Source organism: Physella acuta, unplaced genomic scaffold, assembly GCF_028476545.2.
Source record: "Physella acuta isolate Inbredline_101_S28 unplaced genomic scaffold, ASM2847654v3 ptg001518l, whole genome shotgun sequence".
NCBI lineage: Eukaryota > Metazoa > Mollusca > Gastropoda > Physidae > Physella > Physella acuta.
Window position 1 is genome coordinate 50,647 of NW_026733033.1, and position 15,687 is coordinate 66,333.

The 15,687-nt window shown below is 36.1% G+C and overlaps 2 protein-coding genes across 2 annotated transcripts; both read left to right on the forward strand.

The window, feature by feature from the left end:
- The first annotated feature begins 897 nt into the window (after nucleotides 1-897).
- Nucleotides 898-2,090, forward strand: LOC131928552 (keratin-associated protein 19-2). Its single transcript, XM_059284617.1, has 3 exons — nucleotides 898-1,029; nucleotides 1,198-1,462; nucleotides 1,962-2,090. Exons 2-3 carry the CDS (start codon nucleotides 1,201-1,203, stop codon nucleotides 1,982-1,984), a joined length of 285 nt encoding a protein of 94 aa, XP_059140600.1. The 5' UTR covers nucleotides 898-1,029; nucleotides 1,198-1,200; the 3' UTR covers nucleotides 1,985-2,090.
- A 12,091-nt stretch (nucleotides 2,091-14,181) lies between these two features.
- LOC131928546 (G-protein coupled receptor GRL101-like) lies at nucleotides 14,182-14,952 on the forward strand. Its single transcript, XM_059284611.1, has one exon. It carries the CDS (start codon nucleotides 14,182-14,184, stop codon nucleotides 14,950-14,952), a length of 771 nt encoding a protein of 256 aa, XP_059140594.1.
- The last annotated feature ends 735 nt before the right edge of the window (nucleotides 14,953-15,687 follow it).

Genomic DNA, 15,687 nt, shown 5'->3' on the forward strand with positions numbered 1-15,687 from the left:
ATATATATATATATATATATATATATATATATATATATATACATATATATATATATATATATATATATAGAGAGAGAGAGAGAGAGAGAGAGAGAGAGAGAGAGAGAGAGAAAGAGAGAGAGAGAGAAAATTTTAGTACCTTGCATTTTATTTAAGAAACAATATGATTTCAAAGTTTTATCACAGTAAACCTTTACTTAACACCTCTGACATATTATCTTTAGAGCTTACATGTAACTGTTATTTCTCCCATCCTATTAATTACAGAAACAAATACAAGAAGGAGTATTAACTATATATAAATATGACTAACTTGTTTTATCAACATCTTTTCCCGGTCGTCATTCTCGCAGCTAAGTTGACTGAAGTCAGAAACAACAGACAGGCGACTGCAAGATTAATGGATAATTCATCATCTTTTCCATTTTAGACCCTAAGAAACACAATACCGCCAGAATAAGCAGTGTTTCTTCCAGACTTTTTTCTCCGAATGGGGGGAGGGGGGGCACTTGTGATTTTCTGGACTAAAATTCCCTGGGGAGGGGACTCTGTTGAAAGTATATATTTTCTTTATAAATTCCAATTCATTCGGGGGAGGCGGCGGTAGACTTTCTTCGGGGTGGGGGAGCACTACCGAAGAGATGTCTGGAAGAAACTCTGACAGTAAGCCCTTTCTACTTTTGTCTGTCTTTGGCAATTTTCTAGGCAGTCCCCTAAGATACTCCTACACTTGTCAGTTGTTTTCCTTCTGTATGTCTTCCTTGACCTCCGCCGTTTTCATTTTCATTGGGGCGAAAAATAAAAAGCAGTAACGGGATAATGTGGCTTAACATTTGAGATCCGCTGGGGATCAACAGGCGTTAAGCCCTGTAGATGGTAGATTTAATCCAAAGCTGCCAATCTTCCTGCTGTAGACTGTGTATATAAGCAGATGTTGGTGTCTTGTTAAAGCACGATTCAGTCTCTTCCAAGCAGATCTACTTGCCTTGTTTTTTGAGACGGTCATCTTTCCGTAGTCTAAACATCTTGGTGAGTGTGTTGTGTTTATCGTGTAATTAAGTAGTCGCTTATTAGCTTTGTTGGTCACATACAAGATAATAAGTTTTTCTTTAATTAACGAATTCCATCTTCTCTAGATTATACAAACTATATCATGTCTGCAAATATTTAGCTTAGTAATTTTTCCATCTTTTCCAGACAATGTACAAATCTGTGCTCGCCGTTCTTCTCTTGGTCGCCATGGCCAACGCCTACGGATATGGTGGATTCGGTGGATTCGGTGGAGGCTACGGTGGATTCGGAGGTCTCGGTGGATTCGGCGGTCTTGGAGGAGGCTGGGGTGTGGGAGGAGGCTTTGGTGGCCTTGGAGGCTGGGGCGGTCTCGGTGGATGGGGAGGTCACGGTGGATATGGAGGTTACGGCTACGGAAAACTTCTCATTCCCATTGGAGGCTACTATGGCGGTAAGTACATTCAGTTTCATCAGTAGCTAAATTTTAACTGCGGCGGTAAGTATATTCAGTTATATCAGTAGGTTACACGTAAACATCGTTTGATATATTAATTAAAGGTGCTAACATCATCTTATCAGATGTAAGGCCATTATCTATAAAATATTTAAATAATTATAAACTTTAATTTTAAAAATAGTATATAGAACAGCACATTTTATTCTCTATTATTGTAACTTGGCCTATACAAATAAAGTAAAATTTAAGAAAAAAATATATCCTCATAAAATTTCTTAACTTCTCAAAACTTCCTAATATTCTAAATTGTATTATCAATATAATTTAATTCATTGTATTTCTCGTTTATTTCTAATATTTATCAACGTTTATAAACACAAACACAGGAATAGCAGTACAATTTTAGTATATCTTTAACTTTACCTTCGTAAATTGGTGAATAAAAAATAGTTTTTAGTATTTATTATAATCATTTTATTTTACTATACCACAGGCAAAGGCAACTACTACTACTAGACGAGGCTATGGTGTGAAGCTGATGTATCTAGTTACAGTTGTCTAGTGCAATTAATATCTAATGTACACACAAAGTATTGAAATAAATAAAATCCGTATCAAAAGAGCATGTGTTTTCTTTAGTTTGTTAATCAAATGTTTTGTCGTTCTCAAATGCTTGTAAAAGAATTTGTGTAATTGTAATTTGTGAGGTTGTATTTTTAACTGTGTTTATTTGCTAACAGTGCAACACCAGAACTTGTTATAGTAGGAATAAAAATTGTCTGCAGGTCTTTGACATGTAACATCATAGTACTTAAAATCTATAAGGTGTTGTGTTTCTTTTAAGTTTTTTTTTACTTAAACGATGGTGTTTTTAAAATCTTGATAATGGATTAATTAAACAAAATACAATTTATTTTACAGAAAAAAAAATGGTTTTCATAATTAAAGTAAGTCTTAATAAACTTAAATAAAATAATATTACTTGCTATCCGCTTGGTATTTTACAAATTCAAAAATGTAAAAGATTAATGTAAACAATGTGTTGCGCTTATTATTAATAACTTTAAATTATCAGTGTAACGAATATGGCGAAAATTATGTACATAAACCATCATATAAACGATCACATAAACCCCTAAAATAACATATCACATAAACCATCACATAAAACATCACATAAATCATCACATAACACATCACATAAACCATCACATAAAGCATTTACATAAACCATCACATAAAACATTATTTACACCATTATGTTTTTTGTGAACAAATAATAGACTCTGTATGTATTCTTCTGTAGTATGCCTCTAGCGTGTCTATAATGTTAACGAAGTCAAAAAAAAAAATCTCATATATTTAAATTGCAGCATCCATAGGCCTACTTGATTGTAAACGTCAACCCGTCTTCCACTGTAGTGCCGCTCTTTGACTGCATGTGTATGTTCCAAGTGTCACGTGATCACATTTATCGATTTTTATATCCTTCCACGACGTAGTAATTAGCCAATATAATAATGAATCACACACGCAATGTTTTAGAAAACATCCTGTTTTTTTTTAAATAATTCTTTGACATTCACCACTCACAAATAAGAAATCATTTAGGGATCTGTGTGGTCGGGTCGGTAAAGCTCATGGTTGCAAAACCAACAAGTCACGAGTTCAATTCCCACGTAGTTGAGACCTGATAACTGGAGACAGCAATACATTACCAAAATTAAACAACAGCTGACTTGGAATTTGTTCTTAGGAAGGCGAAGGCTATGGAAGCAAGTCCAAAATCTTTAGTATCTCAAACTTCAGCAACGGCTAAAAAAATATATTTTTTTAAAAAAAGGGAATCTTAAAAAAAAAGAAACGAGCCATTTTTTAATAAAGTTACAAATTCAGCTCAACTTTTTTTTTTTTAGAAAATTTCAAAGAAACACAATTTTATTAACCAGCATTAAATTTAATATTAAAACCCACTTTTAATGTATTTTTATTTAAATACACATCCCTGTCTTCGATTAGCTACACTTAAATTCTGTAACGCTGAAATTCCCTCCTCCCATCATTTTGTTCCCTCCCGCATAAATCTATTCTTACGCATCTAATTGATTTCCTGAATATTATTTTGGTAAAACGGCGCTCGCCTGCTCATACAAGTAGTGAACGTGTTGCGAGGAAGGTGGGGGAAGAATTCCCGCCGCAGTGACGTCACACGCGCGGCAGAAGTGAGCCGGTCAGACACTGTAATGACCCTAATCACTAGCCCTGGGTCGCGCGGTACCAGTTTGACTTGTTGCGACGTGTCTCGGGGCAATTAACTCAAGCAAAATGGCATTTAGAATGTTTTTAAATTAAAAGGGAGGTGGGTGTTATATATATATATATATATATATATATATATATATATATATATATATATATATATATATATATATGTAGATGTGGGGGGGGGGCTTGATCTTTCACCTTATAATGTCATTGATTTTGTCCTAATCTTTCTGGTAAATAACTTCCTTTGTTTTGTTTACTGTGGATTTGTGTGTATGTTTTAACCTGTTTCGACACTGAATTGGTAGTTGAAATAATTGATTGTATTTAAATGTGTGGAACACGGGCGGGTGGTCAATGTTATATTTGTGACTCTGTTATATTATGTGAATGTATATCGGTTTCCCAGTTTTTATGTTTTATACAGCTAACAAAACATGTTTGTTTACATACAATTCTAAAGTACGTTTTTCTTTTCTAAAATACCCAAAGTGTCTTCTTCTTCTTTCTTCTTCGTCGTTCTTAATTTTAGTCTTGGAAGGGATCCTCTCCAACACAATTAAGGATACATGTCAACTGGTTATGCGCCAGTGAGGCCATTGATGCCCCATTTCTCCGATTTCAGCCAGCTGTTCTTTTTGGATTTGTTTTCCATAGCCTTTGTCCAACCAAGAACAAACTACAAGGCAGTAGTTGTTTGATTTAGGAGTTGTCTCTCCTAGAAGAGTGGCTGTCCCCAGCTAATGAGCCTCATCTGCCCGAGGGTTCGAACTCGAGACTTTTCGGTTTAGCAACTCAAAGAGAAAGAAGCTAATTATTTCAATTCAAAAGGTTTACAATATAGTTATAATTATAAAAAATTATCCCCTCTCCTAAAATTATTGTTTTTATTTTAAATCACTGTTTAAATATTATTTTTTTAATGGTGCTTTGTTAATGTGTTCTGAAAGGGGACCCCAAGAATAATTAAAACTGGGCTAACAATCCGGCCATAAAAATAAAACTCATTACTGTGACTCAGAACGGACAAATCCTGATCCGTTCAACCGAAACCACCAGTAATGCGAGCCGATAGGACAGAACATAAAACATGTGTGCTGATGTAGCAATCAGAAAAAAATGAGGTTGGTTAGAGGACACCCTGCACGAACTACAAACCGGTATCAAAAGGCAGACACTCAGGGGGGACACCAAACAGATGGGTTGCACACGGAGTCAGGGGAGAAGATGGGCACAAGGCAGAACGCTCTGGGGGGGGAAGATGGGCAGAGTTTCTTCCAAGCATCTCACCCCTAAGAGTCTACCCCCCCCCCCGTACGAAATGGAATTTATATAGAAAATATATACTTTTAACAGTGTCCTCCCCCCCCCCCCCCCTCGGAAAATTTAGTCCGCCCTCCCCCTTCCTGAAAATGTCAGGTGCCCCCCCCCCCCGGAGAATAACAGTCTTGAAGAAACACTGATGATGGGCGGTGACGATATATATATATATATATATATATATATATATATATATATAAACACACGGAAAATTGTAGTCTGTAGAGAAAATATTTGACAAAATAAAGTTTTTTTTTTAACAAAAGCAGAATTTCTAAAAGGTCGCCGATCTGACGTCATAATTCTAAAATTTCCGTTTCAATTTGGAGCTAGTGCAAAGATGTGAAGGATAAATTACTAGAGAGGAAAAAAAAATATCTCATCGCCAAAAATAGACCGGTGAGTTTTGTGCGCGGACGGTACTCACGTGGAGGGCGCTGTTTAAATGTCCGCACGACAAAACAGGCAGACAACACCAACAAGATGATGTTGGTGACCTTTAGACATTAGCGGCAGACTAGACAGTGGATTAGCTAAACCCGAGACCGTGGTGGATATTTTGTAGATGGGGGACGGACGCCGTTTTTAGTGATGTTGCGTATTTCTAGGGGAGTTAATCTAATGAAACAACCACACGGGGGAATAAATATTGAAATATGGTTAGAATGGCAGATAATCTTGTTAACCTACTACATAGGCAGTCTTATTAAACCATCATAAGATAACTAACCCAGCGCAACCATTAAAACTACCACCACAAGGGGAATTAATTTTGTAAAATTGTTACAAAGGGAGTTAATCTCCTGAAAGATTGGGGGAGGTAATCTCGGGAAATCAATGTTGTTACAACTTCCAATGTTGACTATACCATAACAAAGTATATTAGTGGTAATCTTCCAACCTACACAAGCTGCTGTGGTTTTTCAACAAGATAACTTCCAATGGAAATAAGTTATGGGGACAAAAAAAATCAAACGCATGTTACAACAGAATTCAGATATGTTTGAATAATTCACCGAACGTCGAGAAAAAAAATTGAACGCATGTTACAAGATTTGAGAGATATGTTTGAATAATTTACCGAAACATCTGAGTAACCTTACTAAAATTTCGGGCGTCACACTGGTAGTGAATCAATTAATCATACGGTGATAAATACCTGTCATATTTGTTGCTTTTTTTTCAGGGGCGAACCAACCAACTCTAATATTAGAAGTTGACGTACGAAATTATTACGTGAAATAATACTGGTTCTGGCGGCCATTATTTCTGGAAATATTGGTGTGTTGTGTTAGCTGTACCTATACACAGCGACAATCGAGAAACCGCTGTTAAGATTGGCAGTTTGACTATTTTGGTTCTTATTAACATTTCACTTCATACTTCGATACAAAGATGATTAAAAATAAAGTCCACTTGTTGCAAGCACAGCCTCGTTGGTCTAATGTTGGCAACGCCACTGCAACTGTCAAATACGACTACACCCGTATCAGTTTTCTGGATGATATTTTACTCTAAGCGAAGCAGCATCCATAGCTCAGTATCATAAACAGATTCATCAGGTGCCGTTTGTGCATGTCTCTATGTGTACAAGTGCTGCTATTTGGTCCATGACTGCGACAAGCATATTTTGATGGTCTTTAATGCATACTTGGATCAACTGATGAGCGAACGCAATGATGAAGCTACTATTGCTTTGCTTGAGTTCTTCACTGTGGAGTAAGTAGGATATTTCGTCTTTTAAAAGCTAAATGGAATATTTAATTAATTTTTTTTTTTTTTGTGATTATCAAGAAAGTAAAACGTACCTAAACTTAGAGAGTAAACTAAGTTATCTATAAGTGAACGTATTACACAGCTTTAAAAACGAAGAAGAAAATATATTACAGTGAGTCTTTTTATAATTCAGCCATCCTTTCCTGTGACTCTACAGCACATAAACAGCTTGCGCCTTCTTAACTAATATTTTCCCACTCACTCAGACTTGTCGGCCATTTTCTCACTTCTAGGCTCCGAATTGCCGTTCATCTGTCTCCACGTCATCTATCAATGTCCAAATTTGTTTATAACGTATGAAAGCTTAGATTTAATATAAGTAGGCCTATTCAAGTTTTGAAAAAAGTTTTGTGATTGGTTACAAATTAGTTTCCCGGATAACAAACCACTAGCTCCTTTGAATTTTTTAGATCGAGGTATTCTTGCATTAAATCCGTATTTAATAACATGAGCATTATTTTAGACGTGCAATGACAATAAATCCGTACTTCATAAAGTGAACGTCACTTTACAAATACAGTGTTTGTACAAGCTCAAGCATAATTTTACACACAATAACTATTGCAAAAAGTAGCATCACAGGGTGGGGACGAAGGGTTGGGTCAGCACAGGATGACCCCATTAAGGGATTAACATATCCACAAAAAATCCTAAGGTTTACTGCCTAAAACAATGTTTTATCCAGTTAAAAACGATAGGGGTAAATAGGAGACAACAAACCAAAAATACGAAATTGATGGAGGGGGTGGTAACATCGCTACGGGTGACACCCGACCAGGCGAACCTAATGATTGCAGATATAAAACAGACATGTAACTTACTTTGTTTAAAAAATGATATACTGGGAAAGTTACACATATGTACTATAGCCAATGACAATAAAAAAAGGCAAAAAAAACGTTTTAATAACAAGCTTTTATATAATAATGTAATAAAATGAGAAAAATGATTTTCTTTAAATCAATAATAATAGTTTCGCTGTCTGTATATTTATTTATCTATCTATCTATCTGTTGGGAACGCTATAGAGAAAACACAAGGAAAGTAAAAACTTTTACAGTCATACGGGAAAAAAAACGTGACGTCGCATGGAAACTCATAGGAAATACTCTAAAGCCGGGAAAGTACAAACAATAACATGAGGTCATTGATTCTAAAGTAAACATTGAATTAAAAAGCCAATGTCGAAAAAGTACACTAAAGTAACGACGTCATCGATACTCTATAATAAAAGCACTCTCTTTACCGCCTAATTCATTTGTCTAATCTTAAAAGTGGTTTGCGTGCAGAGTTTCTTTCATGCAACTCTTCGAGTAGGGGCGAAGCCTCTTCCCCTCCCCCCTCCCCCCTCCGGGGTAGATCGTCTAAAAGAAACTCTAAATGCGACTTTTGTCATGTCTGCGATTAGCTGCTGGGTTTAGGTGTATGGCTACTACTATATTTAGTATTAACGTGCTGTGACTACGTGTAGATCAAGCTGAAATCCGATTAAGTTTACAATTCTGATTATAAAAATCCGTTTTCAATGACATTTTTCGTTTCCGGATAAATTTGAAGTTGAGGTGGTGACTTTAGTTTTGGTTTTGGTTTAGAGAAAAAAGACAACACTATCAACCTAGCGCCCGTTGTTTTTCTCCCTCAACGGGCCATTTATCTCGAATATAATAAATAATACACTACTGTTTAAATAGATATAAAGAAAAGCGTGGGTCACTATATTATCTATTGGATAACTTAACTATTATTTAGGAAGTTATATATTGCTATTTAAGTCTATAATTATTTTGAAACACCCTCATTTTTACAAGCTTTTATTTAACTCACTTCCTCGTCAGTCTGTCGTCAGTCGTCAGTCTAGATCGAAACGCAGGAGTGAAAATTCGGTCACTTCTACTTGACCGATACGATTCACGTTTGACACATGGGTCAAGACATGAAGACAATGCAATCTGAAATAAAATTTGACTTAATTGGATGCCTAATTATTTTTTTATGAATTAATTAAAATTTGGGCCGACTTAGTAGGCATGTCTATCCAACCACACCACACGCGTCATCACGTTCAATAGCTGCGCCATCACGTTCAATGGCTGCGCCATCACGTTCAGTAGGCGCGCAATGGTTTTTAGTCATGTAACTCTATTGTAAATAAAACATGTAAAGTACTGAAAATAAAATTCATAAAAAACGTTTTAATAACAAGCTTTTATGTACTAATGCACTAAAAAGTAGAAAATAAATTACACACTACTATTTTAATTACTATAAAGAAAAGCGTGGGTCTCTTCTGAAATATTAGTAAAGGTATCCAATGGTACTAAAGTACTAAAGTGACCCACGTTTTTCTTTATAGTAATTTAAATAGTAGTGTATAATTTATTTTCTACTTTTTAGTGCATTAGTACATAAAAGCTTGTTATTAAAACGTTTTTTATAAAAAAAAATTTTACAAGCTTTTATTTAACTCACTTCCTCTGTCGTCAGTCTAGATCGAAACGCAGGAGTGAAAATTGGGTCACTTCTACTTGACCGATACGATTCACATTTGACACATGGGTAAAAACATGAAGACAATGCAATCTGAAATTAAATTTGACTTAATTGGATGCCTAATTATTTTTTTATGAATTAATTAAAATTTGGACCGAATTAGTAGGCATTTCTATCGAACCGCACCACACGCGTCATCACGTTCAATAGCTGCGCCATCACGTTCAATGGCTGCGCCATCACGTTCAGTAGGCGCGCAATGGTTTTTAGTCATGTAACTCTAACTATATATATAATTCTCTTATGGGAGACACTAGAAAACAAGCTGTAAACGCGCTCCCTACCACCCCACCCCTACATGGTCTTAGTGAGCTGTGGTTCACTCTAAATGTTTACAAACAGAGCCGGGTTTGGTGACGACTATTAGGGGCAGATAATTTAGTTTAAAACGATTTTAAACGTAGGGGGGGGGGAGGAAGGGGGTTATGGTCCTTAACGATCTACTTATAGTGTTTTAAAGAAATATTTTCAGTGGCAGCGTTGGTACTGTCGAATTCACAAATTAGGAATTATTGAACAGTAGAAAAAACAACAACTAAATAGCGGCGTATGTTATGCCGCGGGCCGGCTCATTGTAAATAAAACATATAAAGTACTGAAAAAAATCATAAAAAACGTTATAATAACAAGCTTTTATGTAATAATGCACTAAAAAGTAGAAAATAAATTATAGACTACTATTTAAATTACTATAAAGAAAAGCGTGGGTCTCTTCTCAAATATTAGTAAAAGTATCCAATAGATACTAAAGTGAACCACGCTTTTCTTTATAGTAATTTAAATAGTAGTCTATAATTTATTTTCTACTTTTTAGTGCATTATTACATAAAAGCATGTTATTAAAACGTTTGTTATGAATTTTTTTTCTATTTCTACCACATTGATTATAATGTTTATACTCAAAATGAAATAGATTGTTTAAGATTACTTACATTATTTCCTGATCAGTCGGTACAGAATTTTATACTTTTTTTTTATTTTTATGATCCTTTAAAATCACTTGTCTTTTGTGCTTTTTGTGCTATTTCACTGTATGAATTAAATTAGATTTAAGTGTATGAATAACATTAAGGAACTAAAACAATCTTATTTGTTTGCGTCAGGGATTATATTTTTAAAATATCTGATACTATAGTATATTTACTGGTGAGGTTGTTAAATTAAATAGATGCAATTAAATTAATGCAAAGATGAGAGTTACGGTTTTCGTGGCTATATCAGCAAGGAAAAATGCATCATACATACAGCCGTTTCGATTATATAGTGATGTAAGGCGATAGTGCTCTGATATCGGGTTAAGGGAAACAGAAAGGCATTAAACACGATATTGATAATAACTTTACTGCTATATTACGGTGCAGTTTACCGGGACTGCTTGGGGATTCGTTCGGGTTCTCGTTCATGTCGTGATATTGTGTGGGTGTCTATCTACTCCGTTTGATGTCTTTTTAAATGTGTTTTTCGTGAATCGTGTGAATGGGTGGTTTGTTTAGTGGGGTGAGCTTTGGGTTATGCTTTGTGATGTGGTGGGCTGTGTTATGTTGGTAAGGAGGAGTTGAGGTGGTGGGATGGATATTGTTGGGTTTGGTTTGGGGATCATGGTGTCGTGCGATTTGGTGTTCAAATTGATTTTTAAAAATTCCTCTTAATGCTTTTTAATACCTAATTTTAAGAAAAGTAATTATTTATTTCACGGGAATATCAAAAGTACAGTTGTTTTATGTTTAGTACGATTCTTATATATCTTTTAAAAAATATATATATATTGCGGAGTTTCACACCGTAGAGAAGAATGGGTATAGAGCTAGTTATGCATTATACAATTCATTCGTTATTAATAAAATCTTAGCAACTTAGACTTCAAATAAATGTTTACACCATTTTTCTCACCAGCTGCAGTAAACACGACGAACTACAGTCAGCCATTGGACAACTGCCGCGGTAGTTACATCGACCTGCTACTGGTGACCTACCCACTGGGAAACTCCACACTGCAAATACAGAGGTTAAAGAATATCGTCGGGCACTTTCTTCCAGAAGGGAATAACGAGGCTTTGAGACTTCGAGTTCATTTGCTGGACGTAGTGAACAATACTCACTCACAACATCTGATTGACTTTAACGACTATAACACTACGACAGGGTTGATTAAAGGACTGGGTCAGTTGAATGATACAGGAACAGATAAACACTTTTATTACTATACAGGTTTGAAGATTAATGCTGAGGAAATATTTAATACATCGAGTCGCATCGAAGCTAAGCGGCTGGCAATTATGCTAATTCAACCAGAGCAGCAGAAACTTAAATCATCTCACGGGCATATTTCTGTTCCACAATTTTTTCGTAAAAAAGATTATACATTTTATTTCTATTACATCATAGACAAATCAGTATCTCAGCATCTCAATACTCTGTCTGACGGAAATGTCTTAACAGTTTCAGGAGAAGACATTGAATTGTTTAATGAAACTGTATGTGGGCAATGTAAACATGGCTGGATTCCACTAATAAAAACTGGGACGAGATCTCCACTGTCGTGTTTCTATATTGGCAACACTAGCGACACGACAAGTCATAGTAAGGCTGCATCTGCTTGCAAGAAAATGAAAGCTGATTTAGTAACTTTGGAAACAAAAGAAGAATTGCTATTTTTAGAGGAACAGCTTTCAGCTAAAGACAGTTTTAATCCGAATGGATCTGCTGTTTATTACGTTCATGTTGGTTTGATTCAAAATAAAGATTCAAGTTTAGGTATGGGCTTTTGGGAAAATGGACGACCTATGACATTTCCGTTTCCATGGGAATTCACTAAGGGTGAAAGTAGATGTAGTACTGGTTACTTTCAGTGGAAAATTAAAAGATGGTCACATTTCGGGTGCAACAAAGGCAACGCAAGTGTTATGGTGGATAGACCAGTTGAGCGGACAGAACAAAAGGAAAATGTATTGATTTGTGAGTATGAAGTGTTCCGCTCCTTGCCTTCTACTACACCACACGCTATACAGTATCCAAAGGATGAAAGCTTTTTCAAAGTATTGTGTCATCCAATGTTTATTTTAGGTAACGATAATTATCTAAGTTTAGTGATATTCACTAACAGAGGCGAAAAGATAAGGATTACTACTAATTACGAATGTCATTTGAACAACTCTGAACACATAAACGTAGTATGTGAAAAAGAAAACGATTGCGAGATCAAAAACAAATGCGAAGATATTATCACTAGATCTGGTGAACTATCTCAATTGCTTCAATGTCAATTGAAGCACACAAGCACATCAAAATACTCTGAGGAATTACAAAGATCTGAGAACACAGAATTAAGCGATGGTGGGGTCGAAGATTATAGTGATAATGTCGAACAAACTTGTGCGGAAGATTGTTTTGAAACAATGTGCAGCAACTTCACGTGCTTACCAAGTCAGTGGTTCTCAAAATTAAATCCGAGACCTGGTCTAACATATTCGCATACAGCCCATGTAGCCACAGAGAACAAATGTTTTGAGAATTGCGTTGAACTGTTAAAATATGAGATCGTGTTCTGTGATGAAACGAACCAGAGAGTGAAAAATTGCAGCGACTTTAAGGGTGGTAGAAAATTAGCACCACGTTGCGTTTACCTAAAAAGTAGTGATAAGAAAGAAACAGGCTGTTCTGACTTGTCCCATCTAAATAATTGCCAGAACTTCAGTTGCCCTGAGGGTTTATACAAATGCCCTTTTTCTTACTGCATTCCATTGTATATGATAAATAATGATGTTCAAGATTGCCCTTATGGAGAAGATGAAAGTATAACCATACAAGGTAAAAATCTGTTCAGATGTGTTAAGAGTTATGGCGGAAACGACAAAACAGTTTACATCCTACCTGTTCACGTATGTGACAACAAGACACATTGTCTTAACCTTGACGATGAATACGACTGTCACATGACTTGTCCAAGGGGGTTTCAGTGTGGCTGGGATTCCGCAAGCCCGGCAATACCCACTGATATGATTCACTTAGAGAGTTTAGGAGACTTTAACAGAATAACAGAAATTTTGAACTTGTCTGGCATTGATTTGTCGAAAATACGCGTCCGTTCTAGTGGAAAGTTAGATCGTTTGCGTACACTTCACGCGTCAAACTGTAATTTAGATGAGATCAATAACCTTCTCTTTCAACAATTGTACGAATATACAGTTGAATATATCGATTTCAGTCACAACAACTTAAAAGAAATTGTTTATAATGAAAGATTAGATACTTTTACATATTTAAAATTTTTAAATTTGTCTTATAACAGGGCACTGCATTCACTAGAACTTGATCTCGAATACTTAAAAACGCTAGATTTATCTTTTACTAATATTTCATCATTTAACTTTACAATGAAGGATTTAGAAAATTTAAATCTTAGTCACACCAGGGTTCATGTTTTTTATTTTCCTACCAACATTGAATCCATGACGCTTGAATATCTAGATGTAAGATCTACTGCCTTAAAAGTAAACCAACAGACAGCAAATGCTCTGGCTAGACTAAAGATCAGTTCAGATTTTCACTGTGACCATTATCAGATGTGTTGTCCTAGCATCCGTGGTTCAGGGATCCCATTTTGTAGAGCCCCCGTAGATTACATGTCAACGTGTGAAAACTTAGTTGACGACCAGGTAAAGCGGATACTGCTGTGTGTTGTCGCAGTGGTTTCAGTTGTCGGAAATTTAACGGTTCTGGTGTTTCGTTTCGTGTTTGAAAGAGCTGTCATAACCAAAAGTTATCGACTGTTTGTTACAAACCTCGGCCTATCCGACCTTATAATGGGTGCGTATCTGTTAATCATAGCTGGCATTGACCTCTATTACCGTGACAATTACGTCATGTTCGAGTCAGAATGGCGTCACAGCACACTTTGCTCGGTTGCTGGTTTCCTAGCAACATGGTCGAGTGAAACGTCAGCAATGTTTGTGCTCCTCATCACAATAGAAAGGTATTTGGCCGTAAGGTTCCCATTTGGGACATATAGGATACCACGTGATCTGAAATATTTCTTACTTATTTTATCCTGGACAGTAGGCTTTGTGCTGTCTATATTGCCTCTTGTCTATCAAAACTGGGGCATCTACTCTTCTAATGGTATGTGTCTTGGTTTACCGATGAAAAACCACTCAGAAAACGGACTAAGGTACTCTTTCGGTGCTTTTTTAGTTCTTCCTGGTATTTTGTTAGTTCTTATGACCATTGGGCAGCTTGCCATATTTCGTAACATTTCTGGAGATAAAATGAACGACGTTATTAACACCCAAAACGCCACTAAACGAAAACGTGAGATCACGGTTGCCAAAAATTTATCTTTGGTCGTCATGTCAAATTTACTTTGCTGGTTTCCTCTGTTCGTCTTTGGATTAATGGCCACCAACGGTCACGATCTGAGCCATGAACTTTATAGCTGGCTGGTAGTATTTGTGCTGCCACTTAACTCGGCCATTAATCCTGTTCTCTACACACTCCCTGTTGTCTACAAGCGCTGGGAAGATTTTAAGAATGGACATGCAGTAAAAAGTACACGTTCTTCTACACCATCAGCGTGATTGATTACATCAGGCTATGACGTTGATGGGTGAAAAATTTAAGTCCACATCGGACAGTTTTATTTATTATAATTTTTTTACTATAATATCCTGGAATCACAGCTACTTCTCTTGTGAGATTTCTGTGGCCGAGTCTATAGGGCTGGTAAGTAGGTCACCAACTAGTTCTATGGCTCATGCAGGTTTTATTGAGCCGTAGAACTGGTTGGTGACCTACTTACCAGTTCTATAGTTGAATCTCGCATCTACTGGTCCTTTCTTATGCTTTGCAGTGGGTTTCTTCACTTTGTTTGACCGTCGGCATGAATTTAAAAAAACTATTTATCAAACCCCAGAAAAAAGTTTTCTTATAATGTATTAAAACGATGACTCATTAATTTTGCGTCTCTCTTGCTCTTCTTCTTCATGGTTCTTGATATTTGTAATGCTAAAGTGAACTTGACAAGACTGACTGACAATGTAAGTTACCTGTCTGGGGCGTGAAAGAACAAAATAGAGAAGGAATCATACAATACCTACGCCGTAGACGAATTGCTTGGTCTCCCCAGATTTGCAGGCTCCCTATACAATTTATCTTTAATTTTGGTGTTTTAAGGCCAGAGATTAGACAGCGTTTGTTCGTATGTCCTTCAGTCTTGTATGACATGTTATGTGTTGTCTAGGTCCAATCCACAATGTCAAGGTTGATATGACCAACTTTTTGTTTTCAAAATAAATGTTCTTTCATCCCGGTGT